Here is a 19,089-nt window from a genome sequence, read left to right on the forward strand (position 1 = left end):
GTGCGATTGAAGGTCGTGTAGACATGCCGTGGAATTTTTGACTGTCTACTGCAAGAAGAACGGCCCGAAATGCGTTGATATGACACCAAAGAGCAGAAAGTAGGCTTCATGTCAATATTTGGCTAGAGTTGACCGAGGCAAGGGAAGAATGCTCACATCGATAATCGCATCGCGAACTGATTAAACTCCAGGTTGGGGCTGGCAACTTTATAGCAATCGCCCGCGATCCATCTTTCTAGCATCCATCCATCTTGTGCTCAGACTTAATCTTCAAGACTGGAGATTTGTTTCACGAGATCAAGAATCGTCTGCTTGGCAGACCCTGTGTCGTTCTCATCATGATCCTTTGGCGGCAGCGATGCTTTGGCGCTGTAAAATCAAGCTTGTCCATTAGACTGCTGTTGTGCAGCGCTCGTCACGCTAAATCTGCGCTGAGGTCAACCCCTGATTTTAGCCTCCGGGGCTGAGACAACGCCCAACAGTAATTAATTCTAGGCGGGTTTAGGTCGGCGATAGCGCCATGCACAGGTGGAGTCAGTTTTCCTTCTGGTATTCTTTTTTTCCCTCCCTTGAATCGATAATTCAGCACACCAAGATCTTGGCAAGCCACTTAGTCCCTTTTTCCTTAACAAGCGGATGGATGTACCTGTTTGTGGCGATATGCCAGTGATTTTAATCAGTCCAATAATGCCCAATTGGTTAGGGAATGGACTGCGTGCAAGGGAGGGCCTGGAAATTCCAGTGGCTTTTTTTCTCCTTTTCTGCGCATCTAGCACCGTTGAACTCCCTGGTATATAGTCATGTCACAGCGGAACCCCTCAGCATGTCCCTCGACGTCCTTCGATCGCTCATTCATTCATTTAAACACTCTTTTGAAAGCGCAGGTTAAGCTTGGTCAGTTTTGTTACTGGTCTGGTTCATTCTGCTTCCTCTCTCTCAGCTATGACGGGCACTCATGAGGGTGCTGGCTGGTTCCGCCAAATGTTCAGCGGCGGATACCAAGAATTGCCGACGACCAATGTCAAGGATAAGGCTGAGAATACTCAGATAATGCCGAGGAGGTTCCTGCGATTGTCAACGAGAGGCTTTTTGCTTATGTTGGCGGCTATTCTTCTCATTCCTACGTTTTTGGCTCTTGCGGCTCTAGAGGTAAGCGACATCGCAATCACTGATGGGATCTTCAATTGACTGACAATTGCAGGGTCGACAATACCTCTCCGATGGAACCGCCGACGTATTCGAGATGGGCGAAACTCAAGATGCAGTCTCTCCACCTGTCGCTTCACCCGCTTCGCCCGTTTCGCCCGCTGGCATCCCCGTCATGGTCAAGCCTCCCAAGAAGGTGGGCAACATCTTCAACCGCCGTCTCGTCATCCTCCTCCCAGCCAACGCCCCCGGCGTCAACGTCTGCAAAGCCATTGTAACAGCAGTTGCCCTTGGTTATCCCGCCCCCGTCATCCTGAACTGGGGCAAGAGTGGTTCACATCTTGCCAAGATCGCTGGTGTCCTCGATTATCTTGACTGGAGCTCCCGTCAAGGCAGTTCAAGCAAGGACCACTTAAACGAGGATGATCTTATCATGGTCGCCGACAGCGCAGACTCATGGTTCCAGCTTCCTCCAAGTGTACTCCTCTGGCGCTACCATGCTCTCAACGAAGAGGCCAACGAACGTCTTCGCAAGCAATGGCCACACAAGTCTGAGATGCCCATGAAGCAGACCATCATGGTGTCCGCCCAGAAGAGATGCTGGCCCCGAGCCAAGTCTGGTTCCAACCTGCATTGCGATGCTCTCCCAGAGTCTCCTCTTCGTGAGGATCTCTACGGACCTGAGACAGACCAAGATCCCAACTTGCGCATGGTCGATGTCCGACCCAAGTACATCAACAGTGGTGCCTTCATCGGACCTGTCGGTGACATGCGAAAGTACTTCCGTCGCGCCCAAGAGCGTTACGAGCTTGGCAAGGCTGAGCAGGGAGATCACTTCTACAGCGACCAGGGTTTCTTCGGCGAGATCTGGGGAGAGCAAGAGATGTGGCGCACGTGGCGACGCGAGCTTGGCGATGCTATTGATCCCTCTCACAATGTTTCCGCCATGGTCCGCGATCAATTCGAGTTCCACGTTGGCCTCGACTACAACCAGACCATCTCCATCCCAACTGTCTTCGAGGAAGATGACGGTGATATCTTGACGCTCAACAACCAGACATATATTGCCGAGCGATCTCGAGAGCTCGAGATTGAGCCTGTTCGTCTTACAGCTGTTCCCGAGGAAATTGCCAACGCGACAAATCCTCTGGAGCGCATTCTCTCAGAAGAGGACCGACGCACACTGAACTGGGGTGACATGACCCTGTACGCCGACTTCTTCACCACCGCCATCCCCATCAACATCCATCACAACGCCCATATCAACAACCTGAAGACCCGACGAGTCTTGTGGTGGGACCGCATGTGGTTCTTCCCCTACCTTCGCCAGCTTGTCAACGCGCAGCTCACTCAGCGCCGACAGCAGCCTTTGGGTAGGGTCGATATCCCCGAAGGCAGGGCTATCTACTGGGGTCTTGAGGCATACCGAACTATCAGACGGTTCATGCCTGCTCAGCGTGGTATGGTCAAGACGGACTTTGACACCGTTTGCACGTCAAGTTGGGCGAAGAAGGAGAAGCAGAATTGGTGGGATGTAGTGTTCCAAGATGACCAGGGACCATTGGTACTCAAAGCGTGATTTAGGTCGTTAAATGGGTTATTTGCTGTATATTAAATGTTTAGAAAGGATTAATCATGGCAATTCTTGGGTTTGAGCGAGATACGAGTCTTTCGTTTAGCATTTAGTGATTAATATGTTATTACGCTTGATGACCAACTCCGCCGTGCCGTCACATTATTATAGTGTATAACCTTTTATGAAGTTGCCCTTGATGTAAATGACAAGGGGCAGATTGCTTTCCAAGACACATTCCCGAGCCACTAGTATTTCTCAAACATGCTGATGCGCTGTGGCCGCCGCTTAGACGTCGACTGGACTGTCCTGCCCCGGGTTTGCTTCCTCGTAGTGCATCATCTTGACAAGCCTGAAGTAGCCAGCAGCAAGAGCACCACCAAGAAGAGGTCCTACCCAGTAAAGCCAGTGATAGCCAGGGAAGTCTCTACCACCAACAGCGCAGCCAAAAGACCGTACAGGGTTTAACGATCCGCCTGTAACATAGACACCTATGATGCGATTTCATCGTCAACCTCGAAGAAGTAATGAGAAGGGAGGCTACTTACCTGGAATGAGGGCCACAAAAACAGAGAGACCAATGCCAATTGGCGCGAGAAACGTATCACGGGATTTCTCCGCAGCAAGCATCAAGACGACGAAGACCAACTGGGCTGTAAAGAACATCTCAAGAAAGACGCCCTGCACTATCGAAGTATTGGGACCGAGCGTGGTATTTGCCTGCGAGGCACTTCCGGGAAACATGGCTTCGACTAGACCACCTGCGCACATTGAAGCGATGAGCTGAGCTGGGAACAGGTACAGCGCTCTCATCCATGGCAGTTGGCCAGCAAGACAGAGGCCAAAGGTGACCTACGAGCATGGCAGTCAGCACATCGAGCTTGCCCACGAGTATAATAGCTTACCGCAGGGTTAAACAATCCACCGCTGATTCGGTAAAAGGCCCAAACGTTGACCAAGAGGGAGAAGCCGTATGCCATTGCGATCCAGATGATGGTGTTATTGGCCAATGCGCCATTGGGTGCAGCGGCAGGCTCTTGAAGAACAGCGATAACGTTGCCAGCATAGCCAAAGTATAAGAAGAAAAAGGTACCGACAAATTCACCAGATGCCGCTACCATATGAGTGCCGAATTCGCTCAGGTGAGTCCTCTGCTGTTTTTGGTGGTGGTGGTGACCATTGAAGCCATTCGCACCATGAACTTCTGCACCGGATGCCATTTTCGCAACGTCGTGAAATTTCGCGCGTGATGACTGGTTAGTTTTCTTCGACGCCTGGACCCTGAAAGGAAAGATTATGCAAAAAGAAGAAATTTGGTGTGAGTGGAAAACAGGGAACTCAAAAGTAACGGGGATGGTGTAGGTAATGGTGTAAACCCGGAGAATGCTCAACGGCTGACGTAGTAACCATGGTCTCCTCCTTAGATAAAATGCTCATCACTTTTCAATTCCTTCATATTGGCGTGGCTGCAGGTATGACGCGCACAAAGCTGGCCTCTGTGAGACTACTACGCTGCGAAAATGCGACAATGACAACGCCAGGATTGCAACGGCGTTGGCGATTCCACAGGTGACATCAAGCCCATCCGCTTGGCGCCTGTCAAGTCTCAGACTATTGAATTGCCAATGTCAACGGGGCTGATTATGACCACTTCTTTATTGGACAATCTCTGGACTAGCCGGACTTTACGTCCGGGAATGAAGATCACAAAGCCCAATGTAGAAAAGTGTCCAAGCAGTCTGGAGTCGTACTAGACCGTTTAGATCAGCTCATCGGACGATCACTGTTCAATCTGTGTTTTGCAAATATCACATCATACGCAACGAGCCGCGTTTGTCGACCAGGGAATTCTCTATAAAGCCGAGCTTTGGTGCAACCTTTGATCAACGATTTCTTGGCGTTCATATCTTGTCACGGCAATTGCTGTGGGCGATCTTGAGATGCTATGACCCCAGCTGGATCACGATTTCGCGCTTGGGGATCATCAATTACACTGACGTATACCTGTAGTGGACTCAGGAGCTCTGCCTCTGCATATCAGTTGATCAAGACGAAACTGGAATAACCGCCAAGGAAACAAAAGAGCTGCCAAGCATCACGGACCCCTTACTGCGCTGTTGTGTTCTCGACGGGGTGGCGGACGATGACTGAATGTTCCTTAGAAAACCAAAACATGATATTCCCTTCCATTTCCGAACACTTCCAGTCATCGCCACTGTGTGCATGGCTCGACTCATTTCCGATCTCGACGTGAACGCCTCGCACTATTGCCGGTGTAGGTTGGACATGACAGTAGCACAACCGCCGTGGCCTCACATACGCTTTGGCACGATAAAGACCAAATCTACAGTCCCCCAAGGCTCTCTGAGCACCGTTGCTATAGTCGAATATCATGCCTTTGCATTCAAAGTCCTCGTCTTCGAGAACCTGAATACCAGTCACGTCCTTTAACGGCGCCACTGAAAGATACATATGCTCGAACATTAGATGAAGAAGAGGATCCATATTCGGCCAGCGGCTGTCAAACGGCGAGAAAGTATCCCGGTGCTGCTTGCGCGGATATGTTCCGAATACAGTAGCTGGTCCGACATCTGCAACACTATGAATGAGCAGTTCTGGACTTGACTGGCTGAGAACGATGTCTCTGTGCTGCCTAAGGTGGCATGGGCCAACATATACATCCCCAGCTAGCTTTGTACGAATCTATCTTCATTAGCATTGTGACAGTCAATCACAAGAGGGGAATCAATACCATGAAAAAAGGCTTCTGCGTTGTAGCCCCTCCTCCTTCGACCTTCAACCGCATCGCGATCGCGGTGATTTCTTCATCTCTCGGCATCGGTAAATATATCCATACGACACTTTCCTGTCGCTTCGCAGGAAGGCGGTTGAATGTTTTCGTTGCACAAGGTCTCGCATGTGTATGCGCGTGTATTGCGTAGAGCTTACTAAAAGAGAAGAAGAAAGTGAGGCCCGTTACACTGCGTAGGTTGGTGGTCTTGAATTGCATGGCCGGTGTCACGCGGCCGTAAAAGTCACAATCCTCAATATCAGGGGGGTTGGGGGTATCCCAGATATGAAACCCCAACAGAGATGAAGGGAGTTCAAGCCGCAACACGTGAAACTAGGTGTACTGGGTTAGTTCAGATCATTCCAATATTCAGAGCAACCTCATCACCTTTAGCACAGCGACAACATCCTGAAAGCATATCGCAGGCGAAATGACAAATGCCTCCCTGTCCGACCGTCTGGGCTCGTATGATGATTTCGACAGCCTCTCGATCTTACGTATCCCCCTGTAATCGAGAGTCAAACGTACTAATGGCGGGCAGTTGCTTGATAACACAGCAGCGTAATCTCCTCGTGTCCAAGATAGGATATTACACAAAGGTATCCAAGCAATCCGTGGAACAACGTCGGGCTGCAAGCAGGACAGCTCCCGAGCTAGGCTGAGAACATGTATGTAGCGCCAAAACGTTGCTGAATCGCTGTACTCTCGTATCATGTGGATGAGCTCTGGTGGTAGAAGCTTCAGTATTCGAATACCATAAGCTTCTGCCTTCTCGCGGACAATCTCAATGTCAAGTCCCGTTTCACGATCTAGCTGAAGAATTGGAGCCCGTTGCCAGAGGTTTCTCTTGCCAATCGTTATCCACAATCTTTCAACCGCATTTTCGATTTTGCAGTGTTCTCGGAACAGGTCCAGGCAGGTAGAATGCAAGCCTACTGCATCAGTAGCATCTATGCATCGCCGGCAGCTCGGTGCCCAGCATAGGACATTTCTGCCAATTCTAATGCTCCGAGAGTCTGGGAATACTCCACGATCAAGACAAAGTCCTGATTCGGGTTCAAGACCGTTACCTAGCACTACAAAACTTGATGTTAGCGGATGAACGAAGATGAGAAGAGTGTCGTCAAAACTCACAAGCCACAAAGCTAACGCCAGCCAACAATACCTGGCCGCAGATGCCGCATTGAGTACGAAGGCGATGATGTCCTGAGACTCCACCCAGCATAGAGCACATGATGACTTTGTATGAGAATGTACTTTGAAGAGGGGAATGCCTCGTGATTGACGTGACCTCGGTTCGGATTATTGAGGAACCGACGTACAGATGTCAGCAATTGGATGTTCTGGTGGATGATTGGTTACGCGGCGTAACATGACATGGGGCTGAGGCTCTTTACGAAATTCTATGAAGAGTTGGGCTAGAGTGCGAGTAGTGAGTATGTATGAAGATCTAGCAATCTAAGACATCCCACCAGGGTCGGGGTTATGGGATGGGACAGGGAAAGGTTGCTAGGTGAGAGCGACCTAGACGCTAACTTTCGATAGATGAAGGGCAGTCAGAGAATGAAAATGTATTTGCCCGTGTCACCTTCCAACTCATACGTAATTGAAGGATGAGAGAGTCCGCCCTCGTGCTAGATGGTGGAACGAAGAAAGTGCTGGTGAAATAGAGAAAAGACTACAACAGAGGTAACATGTTCTGTTAAAGAACTTGCGTTCCAAGAACCTCAACAAGGTTCTTGAGAGTAACTTTCATCGAGTTTTATAATATATTTTCATGATTACTGTAAGATAACATAGTAGCTCATAATGATACAAAACTGGTACTGCCTTGGACGATATATACCTAATTTGACTCTCATAGTACGCCACGGAATTAGAACATATTGATGAGTAGGTATGAAGTTTCTGTAAGCCTTGTTAGATATCTCAGCGAGTGGCGCCAAAGTAACGCATCAAATAACACTATGATCTTTTCTTTCTTTTTTTGCGGTAAGTTTAAAGTAGATGCTTGCCTGTATCAAATAAACTTGTCGATAACTATGCCAATATTATATGCTGTTTTATGAGTAAGTTGGCTACTACATTGTTATTCGCTCAAGGCGTTTGGAAACCTCTTGTTCTCAATCACTCTATTCAGGTCCTAATATACTCGAACGTGCAAGGCTTATCAGGAGACCCCAGTGCTATGCTGACCCGGCCTCTTCAGCTATACATAATCCGCTTCCAGCCATCCTGCTAGTAATAGTGGCGCTGCTTTTTAAACCATTGCTTAGCCTCAGTCTCTCAAAACTGTGCCTCGAAGGAGAGGCATCTCAGTACAAAGAGATTGAGAAATGATCAATGAGGCATAACAATTGTAATGCTTCCTCATGTACATCCGTTTGCTAGTAAGGAAAAGGACTAAGAAAGCAATTATCGTATATTCGTCTATCATGAGAAGGGCTAGAAACAGCTGTTACAAAATATTTCCATGCGGCACAGGCCGTATCTTCACCTATTATCGGTGATTGGAAACGTCAAGGCAGTTGACATGTCTTGCAGTCGCAGGATAAACGCTTGCTGGGATGGACCCTGTACTCTTCGCTTGTGCGACACGAGATCGCGGGAGAAAACGTGGTATGGTATTTCCCCGATTATCTCCGGTAAAGCTACCATGCATGGCAAATGTTAGCCGGCACTTCAGCCTACTGCCGATCTCTCAAGATACAGAAGTTTTATGTAGTTCTCAACATTATGTATCGTTTTTCTGCCGGTCGATACAAGACCTATATCAAAGGGCATGTCTGAATAGCTTCAACTTCAGTATACGGCTAGTGTACGCTTAGTTTAATAAATTTTGAGCTTTACGACGTTGCAGCGGCACAGTCAAATTTGAAAAGACCGTCGGGCCTTATCGTCGAACCATAGAAGCAACGTCACCAGAATCGGGTAAGCTCTCATCCACAAACCCAAAACGTTTGTATAGTCCGGCCCCAGACTTGCTTGCATCCACATACGCTGCAACCCCGTCCTTGTCTGCTAGATCACAGCCAAATTTCATAAGCATTGAGCCAGCTCCACAGCGTTGATAGTCAGGATGAGTGACCAGAGTATCAAGATCTAGATGAATTGTGGTTAGCAGATCCGGTGTACAAGGTCCGAGTAACTCCTTACAGTAGTGCTTCTGGTCTCCCATGACGCGGAGTCTTTCCGCTTCCTCCTTGGCAATGAACTCGTCGCAGACTTGACCAGGCTGATCCTCAACCCATGGTAGATATCGTCGACCCCGCTCACGTGGCATCGACGTATCCCACTTGGCGAAAGCCGCGATTCGCGGACGGTCATTAGCATCTTTGGAGTCTGGATCGACAACTTTGACGTAGCGTTGAAACGGCTTATGAGTCAGATCGTGACGGTTCGCCTCGGTCCACCAGTTGCGTACGGCTGGTGTATCAGGCCAAATGCGTCGGATTCCAGGATCGGTAAAAGCTGCGAACCATACCTCTGTGAGACGGGGTACGTCTTCCAGGGCTACTTCTTCAAGCCTGAGGCTTTTTTGTGCAGTCATCTCGATACAAAACGGCGGTGAGATGTTTAATGTAAGGAATAGGATTCAGGATGCAGTTTTGTCTATCAGTGGAATATGCGTAAGCTTCTATTGGCTAATGAGCTGAGAGGGAGTTTTGGTAAGCAAAAGACCGTTCAAGGCCCAGTTTTTGCTCGTTACATTCACTTGAAACAAGGCATAGTTGATGTCTGGTACTGTAGCTCAATTGGTTATTATTACTATTATTATTCGCCTGTTTCTTGGTGGCTTTCGTTCCATTCCGATGCCACAATCTGAACTTGCTGTAACTCAATATTACTAGTATTATGACAATGACGATACCAGGGCCTTCAGGTTATTGAGCGGCCCAATGTACGATTTTACAGGTGTGATTTGCTGGAACGTCTCGTCCAGCAAACTAGGCAGGTCGACTCCCAGGTCAATCATGTAAGCCTGTGATGTTTGGCGCTGGGCGTATAAAGCTATCGTGTATAAGTAGGCATTGACCATCAGCGTGCTCGACAGGTTCTTGCCGGTCAAGAGGTCATTAAGAGGAAGCCAGAGCTTGTAGTCTCGCAGCAGCCGGATCCGTTCGAATTGCTTGTCGGCGGGTGTCGACGGCTCCAGTTTCGTCAAGTCCTCCGCCAGGGCGATGAGTAGCCGCAGCTGTCTCCAGGTGTCGTCGTCCGGTTCCTGCTCTTTCAAGAGGGCTTTAAATTTCTGCATCTCGGCAATTATACGCTGTAGTCCGTTCGGCTTCCCGCATTCCGTTTTGAGTGTTGTGTGCAGATGAGCAGTTTGACGCCATGCTTTTGCTATCATGTGATAAAATCCGGATTGGTGACCTAACCGATGGCATGTTTGTAGAATCTGAGATTTTATGAGCTTTGGTATATGGCGTGACAAAAGGATACTACTTACGGCTGAGATTCCTTCCGTGATCTGTCTTCGACTCGACCTGGTCATGTCAATATTTCCGTCGTCACGTAGGGGAGGCGCACTTACATGTCTTCACAGAGCCATAGCAGTGCCATCGAGGCAACGAGGGCTCCGTCAGCATGTTCTGGTCTAAAGTTGGACAGACATCTTCTGAGATCCTGGATGGCTAGCATCTGATACTGATACTCTTTACGACGGGCATGTTGGCAGTGAGTAACTGACGCAACCTGGTATGCTGAAAGCGCGAGGACTCCATTCATCGCCAGCCGAGACGACGAGATGATACGAAAAAAGCTGGAGAGTCAACATGGTGAGAAAGAAAACTATTGGACAAACAAACCTCGGTAAGTATGAGGATATAACAGTGAGCTTACTCACTCCCATCGTCGTAAGTCTGTGTTGGTTACTTGCTGCTTGGTAAACGAAGCATAAGTCATCTTCGGAGTAAATGGTCGGTTGCAGGGTTATTCTGATACGATCATCCGGTATGGGCATTGACCCTGTCCTTCTCCACTGCCTTACCTCTGCCCTGGCCTTGGCTGACCACGGTCGACGAGGTTTCGAGTTTGAACAAGACTTTGATGGAGTATTTTCGGGTGAGGGTTGAAACAGCAACTCTTCTTGTGACGGTGTATCGTGAAAGGAGCATTTGACCTTATGCTTAGTGCAGTTCTGGCTGGGGGGCCATGAGCTGATGATCGTCTTAGTATAGAGGCATGGCCCACCTACCACTGGGGATAATTCTCGTCGCAGCGGATATGACGGCGCTTACTGGACCAGACAAATACTGATTAGTATGTTCGACTAGTATCGAGAGCCTTTAAAGTCCCACACACCACGTCAAACAGCCCATGCGTGACTTTGTATGGCTGCGTAAGGTCAGCTCGGTCAGTTTTAAGGTTCGGCAGGGCAAAGGGACGAGGCCTCAGACTCGTACCTCCTACGGTTCCCATTTCTGGCTTGACTGTGCGTCTTAGATGGCATGATTCAGGTGTAGAACGGGTCACGGCGTGCTGAACAGGCGTCTTTGAGAGGCTCTGCTCACAATCAGTCACCGGAGATAGAGATAAAGGCGGGGAATTAAACACGTGGGAACAAAAACGGCTCTATGCTTCTCTTTAAATACCCTCGCGCTAAGACGTTGGGGAATGATACAGATTGGGTCTAGCCCTGGCTCCCTGACGCCAAAGTGCTAAGTCTAGAACGGAGATACTATGAGAAGCCGTTGGCGTATCGTCAAGGAATAGTCACTGCACGACAAGGTAAAACATTTCAATTTGGGTGAGGACGTGTCTTGGCGGCATACAAATGTCGCGGCAGTTATTATCAGTCAACACTATTATTGGTTAAGTAGTCAAGGCGATCATGACAGGGGGTCCGGAGGAATCGGATGGAAAGAGACCGTTGAAACCTATTTCTGACCCTGTATTTAAAACGCCGGCTAACAAGTTGATCAGATACTGCAGAGTGACTCCATAGTCTAAGATTATCTTTCCGGGGAAGGTTGGTAGCGTTATGGTATTGGAGGCCCAGTGCTGTGGGTCAAGCGATCCTCGATGGCTGTGACAACGGTCCTAGCTAAATGACAGATAGTTTACAACGTAGTATTCGAGAGAACGGCTACCCCGTAGTCAATAAGACAAGACAGTTGCCTTGCAAAATCGGCCTAGGATAACAGTCGCGGCATGAAAGCTGACGCTCCCGGAGGCTTAAGCAATTATTCTCAGCTGCATGAGGGTAAGCGTGGAACGCCTCGTAGGCTCCAATAGGTGCGGTTCATCCGGAGCCCTTCCTGTGGCGCACATCAAAGAGTTGATACAACGATAACTCCAAGACGCCAAAGCTTGTAATTTTAGTAGTCAGGGCTGTATCCCAAGACCAGGCCTATGCTACAACAAGCCTAGGTTGCGACGCTTTGACGTTTTAAGGACCGATACTAACCATGGGATGCCGTAAATCCACCAATGTGATCCTGGACAAATGACATAAATGCTTACTCAGGCAGCCATTTGAGACATGCCAAGCTTGATTGGTCTTTTCTAGATAAGCAACGGCCAGAAACTTCTCCCATAGGATATAATTTACAAGAGTTGATGCTCAAAGCTCCACTGAGAAACTCACATACCCGAGAACAACATTTCAGCCCAACCAACAACCAACAGAGAGTGAGTGGCTTGAGCAATATCCTGAGCCGAGCTAAGCCCCAAGACACGACATGGTCTTCCCCGGAACCCTCAGCCGGGGCTGCAGCCGCTGCAGGAAGCGAAAGATTAAAGTAAGTTTCCTGGTCAATCAATCTGAATCTGACAGGTCAACGGTCCAGCCCCCATCCTAACCTGTTTCTACCAGTGCGATGGCAGACGCCCAGGATGTCGACGCTGCGAGCTGTACAAGGCTCCATGCCCTGGCTATGATCGACCACTAGCGTTCCGGTTCCACGGAGAGCCTGGCCACAGCCTTGTTCGTGGTGAGCCCGGCAGCTCTTCCGCGCAGACCCTCGTCTTGGACATGGGGCTCGGCTACGAAAAAGCGAGGTCCAAAGGCTCAGGGGTTTGTCGACAACCCCAACCCTCGTTCGAGGATGAGTCCATCTCGTATTTCCTGCACGAGTACTGCGTCTTCCCGGCGCCAAGTGTCATTAGAGGCCACCTCGATTTCCTGGAGGGCATGTATAGGAGCTCTAGCCGGGCATCATGCATACGCCCGGCCCTCCTAGCTGCAGCTCACATGTCGCTTTCTAGACACTACAAGTCGTCCACGCTCTATGTCACCGCACGATACCACTACGGGGCTGCTTTAAGGACTGTCAACAGAGATCTGTCTGCATCTAAGCGGCCCCTGAAAGATGAAACATTGGCATCCCTGATGCTGCTGGGCATGATCGAGGTAAGTCATGTGCTGCAATGATCTGTAACTCGCTGACGAACCCTCGAGGATATTGAGTGCCAAGGCCAAACGACCAAGGCCGTGCACATGGCCGGTATTTCCAAGTTATTCGAGGTAGTCGGGCATCGCGTCTTGAGCGGCGTTGAAGAGGGATCGAATCTCCAAAGCTGGATATTTACACAAATGGTTAGTAGACCTTAACAGGAACCTTATAGCATGGATGCTGAGACACAAAATAAGCAAATCCCCTCACTCATGTCCAAGGACGATATGGACTGTCTGGCCATTCCCGACTCACAGTTCGACACATCGAACCCAGTCATCCGATTGGCCCTGGTCGTCACTCGCATTGGACAGTTTTACAGGGCAGCTAGGCGAATCACGAGTGCAGGTTCGACAGCGACATCGAATAAGCAACGGGAATTACTCGTTCCGGTTATTCAAGAAGCCTTGGCAATCGGCGCTGAGTTGGCTATGATCGAAAAGGAGGCCATGCCAGCAAGACTAAAACCGCAGCAAACAACGGACAAACGACCCGCCACTCCGAATAATAAGCCCTTGGTCAGCTTTCAATCGCGATGGACGGCGTGCACGTGGGTCTTCTTCAATATGTACCTCATATTGTTCTTTGGGAGGCTGCACGTATGTGCGACAACCCTCCTGCGGCTTGTGGACTCAAAGAGCAGTCCACAGGTTCAGCTCGCTCAGACCACCGCCATCATCGCTGAAAAGCAAGTTGTTTCGATGACTCAAAGGCTCTGCAGTGTCTTACCCTATCTTATGGGAGAAGTCAACGAGCAGGGTATGCCACTTCCCGTACCGCAACGTCAGAGCGTCGTCATGTACCATCTGGTCTGGCCACTCGCTATTGCCATCGAAAGTCCACATAGTAGCCCAGGGCAAGTTAAGGAGTGTCAGGCCAGGCTCAACCTGATCCGAGATCTGTATGGCATAAGACTCGCGTCTTTTGCCCCGGGCTTGGCAAGGGACCTGATGGCGTAGGGCCTATTGAGCGGGCGTACCTACGATGAGGTTCCCAAGCCTGGAGAAGCTTCTCCCAAATGGGACTAGCGGCATCCCGATGGGAATGTTAGTGATTATACGTTTCAGGTTGATGATACATAGAAGCTGAGCTAACGATTCCAGTTGAGAATAGCATATGGTCGGTTAAGTTACAAGATAAATCACTTAGACTCTAGATGAGTATGTACGATAGTTTCATGAATAACATTTTTGCTGGTCACATCTGGGTCTAAAGGCCTGCTTGCTAAGTACATGTGAATCGCAGCTTAGTCTGGTTTAAGAATGCGTACTATCCAGGAGCCGTCTCATGGAATATCCAATTTCATTGAAGCTTGGCACGAAAGGACTGCAACTCGAAAGGGAAAGCTTCAGCGTTAATGTAACTGATATTAACTTGAAAGGTCTTAGCTTGGAACACTATTGTACCTGGTTGATTTGCTACGGGGCTGGCTTGTGAATTTTCGTTCCTGGCAGTATTCTTGGTAACAAACCGGCTGGTGTACCCGACGCGACAGGTTGTGAAAATACCTATCATTTGTTGTTTCGCCGAAATATCTTCAAGAAGTAATGATGGCTACGGCAGTTCTGTCAATGAGGTCATAATAAATGAGGCTTGATCTCGTTGTTTCGGCCAGAAGCGGCATGCCTTGCGTGCTTGCGTGATGCATTGGTCGATCTCTGCCAAGGTACAGGGTAATTTAGTTGGCCGAAGTGTCACCTAACGGTCAGGCCAGGCCCGAAAGAGGTTAGACCGTTTCACTGACAACTCCACTTGATTGCTACCGCGTTAATAAACTTCCTCCTCTACTATCACTATCATCTAACTCGTCTCGGTTAACAATGCGAACCTCGCTCCGAAGATCTTGTAATGCTTGCGCGAAGGCGAAGCACAGTTGCGATCTCGGAACTCCGAAATGTTCACGATGCCTCAAGAGAAAAGTCACGTGTATTTACGCAAACGTGCCTTTGTCTTCATCATCAACAACATCGTCAACACCGGAACAGCCGGCTCGGAGCAGGTCGATAGAGAAGTCTGAGGCGAAGACGTATTCTTTGAAGAATCGAGACTTGGATTTGGCTTCTCAAAACTCAATGGAGCTATTTGCACCGGCTGGCAATTCTTTCGATCCGTTTGACTCGTATCCAACAACCAGACTTCCCAGGGTTCACGTTCAACGATTGATACAGCACTGTAAAGCATTGCCTATCAAGCTTTAAGATGTTCATCTATCTGACTTAAGGACTAGTTCTCTCAAATATCTCCTTTCAATACTACCCTCTGGACCTCAACATGTCCTCAAATCCATTCATCGTGTCATGGTGGCCATTGGCTCTTGCAGATCCAGCATTATTCCATGTCTCAATACAGACGGCATCACTAGATGAAGAGAGGCGTGCCCAGAAGGGCTTCCCTATATCAGAACTTCTCATGGTAGATTCTGTATCTCTAATACGGAAGAAGATTGGGAGTTCGTTGCTGGCGATTCAAGATGAGACACTGAACTCTGTTGTTACCTTGGCTGCTATTGAGGTGAGTAATTTCTTCGGGGCTACCGAATATGACTCTGTTGATTGACTCTCGAGTGTAGCATGGAAAGGGAAATATTGACGCTAGTAGAGCCCATATAGACGGGGCCAAACGTATCGTTGGGATCCGGGGTGGACTTGATCAAGTGAAACAAGCGAGCCCGTTGACCGCGAGGATGATTGCTTGGTGAGTTATATCTTCTTATCACCGCGAACGACTTGCTGAATTGACTTCAAAGGGTATCATTGCTCGTCACAGGCTATCCTCAATATTCAATACAAGACGACCTCGGAATTGGAGATGGAGTTGGTCCTACGCTGCAATGGCTTCTCGCATCATCCTTCCTCGAGATCCAAGACCCTGTTGTTGACGCTCTCCACCTCGATCGCGACATAGCAGATATTTTAACTCGTTTGCGCGGCATATTTCATCAACCGAACGCTTTAGGTTTGTTGGGCACCGAACTTCATGATCTTACATGTTTCGTGGTTCATAAGCTCCTGCTCATCCCGCCACTCACAGACTCGCCTCAGTCGGAGTGTCTACGATCCGCCATGGCACTTTACATGCTCATCATACATGGAACAACTTATTATACGCATACAGAGCTGGCCAACAGTATTATTCAGCGCCTCAAGAGCCAGCTCCAACCTTTAGCAGGTAAAACGGGCAGCGTCTTTTTCGGTTCGTTACAGATCTGGGTCCTTTCAGTCACAATTGTCTCGGCTACGGATCCAACAGATATCCAATGGCTGATATACGCAGCTAAGATTGCAGCAAATGCTATGGGTTTACAGTCCTGGGATGATGTTGTTGTCCATTTACAGAATATTCTGTGGCTAGAGACAGAGCGCGCAGACGTATTCCGACAGCAGTGGGAAGCAATTCTGACATGAGCACGCACAAATTTCAATTAAAACAATTATCACGAAATTCAAAAGTCCTGAAAACGGACTCTGAGACGCTCTGGAAAAACGTACGACACATTGATTCGCGAAAATTGCGTATTCGGTTTCACGATTTTCGATCGGAGACTAGCCCTAAAATGTACTAGTCTCCGCGATGTCAGAGGTGCTAAGCGATGCATCAGGCTATAGCCGGGACCAACGGGAACAAACAGATTTGACAGCAATACCATTCGAATAGAATATACCACTAAAGTTTAAGATGCGACTTGATAGTTTGCTGATGGACTCAGAGATCCCTCGGTGGATGGAGATAGAACTCAGTATCAGGCAGACGAAATATCCTTTGCATGGTCTGATACCAATTCTAAGGGACTGAATTACGACACGTTGAAGGATGAGACAGATTTGATATGATAGATACACAGGTCATCTTCTCCACCCTTCAGATCGGAGTCTAGTACACATGCAGTAATCTTGAATCTAGCAATATCAGCCCATCTCATGTCAAGGGCCATACTCGCAGGCAGATCAAGTTAGAATGGCCATTCCTTTGTATTGAGGATGCTGCCTGATACCCGAAGTATGCTCAGGTGGTTCGTATTCTTGTTGTAAGAGCCGATCAGTCCTGGATGCTAAGTTCCTAGACAACCCCTGCACTAGAACCCAGCATGTACCTGTAAGTCCTATCCTATAAGACCTCTGTTTCCTCCGGATCTGTATCAGTTTCGATGTATAGGTGCACCGTTTTCTTTCGTTCCTCACAATGGCATCTATAGTCAACTCAAGGGATGAGGCAATGGTCTGTAATGCCACCTTCACCCCTCAAGATGACTTATCCAACAAGAATGGGCTACTCTCACGCTACCTCAACGGCTACAGCAACACTCAGCTACTCCTCACAATTCTAGTTGTCTTGGTTGCATACGATCAATGCATGTATCTCTGGCGTAAGGGCCCAATTGCCGGTCCAGCATTCAAGATCCCTTTCATGGGCCCCTTCATCCGAGCACTATATCCTAAGTTCGACCACTATCTTGCTCAATGGGCCAGCGGTCCTCTGAGTTGCGTGTCAGTATTCCACAAGTAAGTCATAGTCCCATTCTTAGCGATGAACGCCGCTTATCACGTCCACAAGGTTCGTCGTCCTCGCTTCCGACCGTGATATCGCACACAAAGTATTCAAGTCTCCAACATACGCCAAACCATGCATCGTCCCCATGGCCGAAACCCTCCTACGGCCAAGCGCCTGGGTCTTCCTCCAAGGAAAGGCACATACTGAATACCGCAAGGGACTCAACGGGCTCTTCGTCAACAAAGCTCTCAGCACGTACCTACCAGTTCAGGAGATGGTATACGATGATTACTTCGGCCGGTTCGTAGCAGCAAGCGAGGCAAACAAGGGGAAGCCGATGGCATTCATGCGTCTTTTCCGGGAGATCAATTGTGCTCTGTCTTGTCGAACATTCTTTGGAGATTACATATCTCAAGATGCTGTCGAGAAGATCGCAGATGACTTTTATGAGGTCACAGCTGCCCTTGAGCTCGTCAACGTACCCCTTTCCGTCTACGTTCCCTTTACAAAGTGTTGGAAAGGAAAGCGTACAGCAGATGCCGTTCTAGCTGAGTTCGCAAAGTGTGCTGCGGCTTGTAAGGCTAACATGGCTGCTGGTGCTGAGCCACGATGCATCGTTGATCAATGGGTTTTGCACATGATGGAGTCCAGGAAATATTACGACCGTATCGCTGCGGGAGAAGAGGGAATTGAGAAGCCACGAAACCTCATCCGTGAGTTTACAGACGAGGAAATCGGGCAGACCATGTTCACCTTCTTGTTCGCCTCCCAAGATGCTTCCAGCAGTGCTACTACGTGGCTATTCCAGGTCCTCGCTCAACGCCCCGATGTTCTCGATCGTCTTCGAGAAGAGAATCTCGCCGTACGAAATGGTAACAAACACCAACCCTTTGATCTGTCAATGCTCGAGTCCCTTCCATACACCAACGCAGTCATCAAAGAGCTTCTTCGATATCGTCCTCCTGTCATCTTTGTCCCCTATGAGGCTACCAAATCCTTCCCCGTCACACCCAAGTACACAGTATCCAAAGGCACTCTCATCGTCCCTACATGTTATCCCGCGCTTCACGATCCTCAAGCCTATCCTAACCCTGAGACTTTTGACCCTGATCGATGGATCACGGGTGACGCCGAATCAAAGACCAAGAACTGGCTTGTCTTTGGAGCTGGTCCTCACGATTGTCTGGCTCGCAAGTATGTTCCGCTTACTATGGCTGCCATGATTGGCAAGGCCTCTCTAGAACTAGACTGGGTGCATCATGCAACCAGCCGTTCGGAAGAGATTAGAGTGTTTGCTACTTTGTTTCCTGAGGTAAGTGTATTGTATGCTCAGTAACAGTTGTCGCGTACTGACTTATGGTGCTATTAGGATGAATGCCAGCTGGTCTTCACCAAGAGAGAGTAAGCTGTTGCTCGTGATAGACGTAAAGTGTTGTTGGAATTTGCTTGAGCCTGGTATTCAAAGTGTGTATCTATCAATTACTATAGAAGGGGCCAGTTAGTGGCTCGAGAATGAGAAAACACTGCAGATGACGGATGCATATTTTGTGACTATTTTATGTAATGATCTGTTTAAGTCATGGCTAGATGCTCGCTAATACGAATGGAATACAAAGCTATATACAAAGTGTTGAAAGGCTTCGGCCATCTGGCCGGTATGTCCTTAGAAAGGGTGTCAGAATGGCAGCCTATTA

General features: G+C 48.8%; 8 protein-coding genes across 8 annotated transcripts; 4 read left to right on the forward strand and 4 right to left on the reverse strand.

Moving 5' to 3' along the window:
• Window positions 1-496: 496 nt before the first annotated feature.
• On the forward strand, window positions 497-2,816 carry BKA55DRAFT_666614 (uncharacterized protein). Its single transcript, XM_046197789.1, has 2 exons — window positions 497-1,149; window positions 1,202-2,816. The coding sequence occupies exons 1-2, from the start codon at window positions 943-945 to the stop codon at window positions 2,723-2,725; spliced, it is 1,731 nt and encodes a 576-aa protein (XP_046044978.1). The 5' UTR covers window positions 497-942; the 3' UTR covers window positions 2,726-2,816.
• A 191-nt stretch (window positions 2,817-3,007) lies between these two features.
• BKA55DRAFT_694472 (aquaporin-like protein) lies at window positions 3,008-3,939 on the reverse strand (the record flags this gene model as incomplete). Its single annotated transcript, XM_046200040.1, has 3 exons — window positions 3,008-3,210; window positions 3,268-3,571; window positions 3,625-3,939. 3 exons carry the CDS (start codon window positions 3,937-3,939, stop codon window positions 3,008-3,010), a joined length of 822 nt encoding a protein of 273 aa, XP_046044979.1.
• An 886-nt stretch (window positions 3,940-4,825) lies between these two features.
• BKA55DRAFT_694473 (uncharacterized protein) lies at window positions 4,826-6,744 on the reverse strand (the record flags this gene model as incomplete). Its single annotated transcript, XM_046200041.1, has 4 exons — window positions 4,826-5,422; window positions 5,472-5,843; window positions 5,898-6,586; window positions 6,645-6,744. 4 exons carry the CDS (start codon window positions 6,742-6,744, stop codon window positions 4,826-4,828), a joined length of 1,758 nt encoding a protein of 585 aa, XP_046044980.1.
• A 1,545-nt stretch (window positions 6,745-8,289) lies between these two features.
• On the reverse strand, window positions 8,290-9,110 carry BKA55DRAFT_741869 (acyl-CoA N-acyltransferase). Its single transcript, XM_046201488.1, has 2 exons — window positions 8,667-9,110; window positions 8,290-8,612 (listed from the first exon to the last, which is right to left on the reverse strand). Exons 1-2 carry the CDS (start codon window positions 9,058-9,060, stop codon window positions 8,404-8,406), a joined length of 603 nt encoding a protein of 200 aa, XP_046044981.1. The 5' UTR covers window positions 9,061-9,110; the 3' UTR covers window positions 8,290-8,403.
• Window positions 9,111-9,247: 137 nt separating this feature from the next.
• On the reverse strand, window positions 9,248-11,050 carry BKA55DRAFT_578650 (uncharacterized protein). The gene is made up of 7 exons (XM_046193744.1): window positions 10,916-11,050; window positions 10,815-10,847; window positions 10,708-10,749; window positions 10,319-10,654; window positions 10,045-10,272; window positions 9,961-9,997; window positions 9,248-9,909 (listed from the first exon to the last, which is right to left on the reverse strand). The coding sequence occupies exons 1-7, from the start codon at window positions 10,960-10,962 to the stop codon at window positions 9,364-9,366; spliced, it is 1,269 nt and encodes a 422-aa protein (XP_046044982.1). The 5' UTR covers window positions 10,963-11,050; the 3' UTR covers window positions 9,248-9,363.
• A 1,143-nt stretch (window positions 11,051-12,193) lies between these two features.
• On the forward strand, window positions 12,194-13,866 carry BKA55DRAFT_543498 (uncharacterized protein; the record flags this gene model as incomplete). Its single annotated transcript, XM_046190606.1, has 4 exons — window positions 12,194-12,253; window positions 12,289-12,864; window positions 12,913-13,050; window positions 13,105-13,866. 4 exons carry the CDS (start codon window positions 12,194-12,196, stop codon window positions 13,864-13,866), a joined length of 1,536 nt encoding a protein of 511 aa, XP_046044983.1.
• Window positions 13,867-15,178: 1,312 nt separating this feature from the next.
• BKA55DRAFT_597376 (uncharacterized protein) lies at window positions 15,179-16,311 on the forward strand (the record flags this gene model as incomplete). The annotated part of the gene is made up of 3 exons (XM_046196067.1): window positions 15,179-15,418; window positions 15,477-15,601; window positions 15,654-16,311. 3 exons carry the CDS (start codon window positions 15,179-15,181, stop codon window positions 16,309-16,311), a joined length of 1,023 nt encoding a protein of 340 aa, XP_046044984.1.
• A 775-nt stretch (window positions 16,312-17,086) lies between these two features.
• BKA55DRAFT_520924 (cytochrome P450) lies at window positions 17,087-18,800 on the forward strand (the record flags this gene model as incomplete). Its single annotated transcript, XM_046188469.1, has 3 exons — window positions 17,087-17,406; window positions 17,459-18,707; window positions 18,765-18,800. 3 exons carry the CDS (start codon window positions 17,087-17,089, stop codon window positions 18,798-18,800), a joined length of 1,605 nt encoding a protein of 534 aa, XP_046044985.1.
• Between the last annotated feature and the right edge of the window lie 289 nt (window positions 18,801-19,089).

This window comes from Fusarium redolens (genome assembly GCF_020744475.1).
Source record: "Fusarium redolens strain MPI-CAGE-AT-0023 chromosome Unknown BKA55scaffold_16, whole genome shotgun sequence".
NCBI classification, from domain to species: domain Eukaryota; kingdom Fungi; phylum Ascomycota; class Sordariomycetes; order Hypocreales; family Nectriaceae; genus Fusarium; species Fusarium redolens.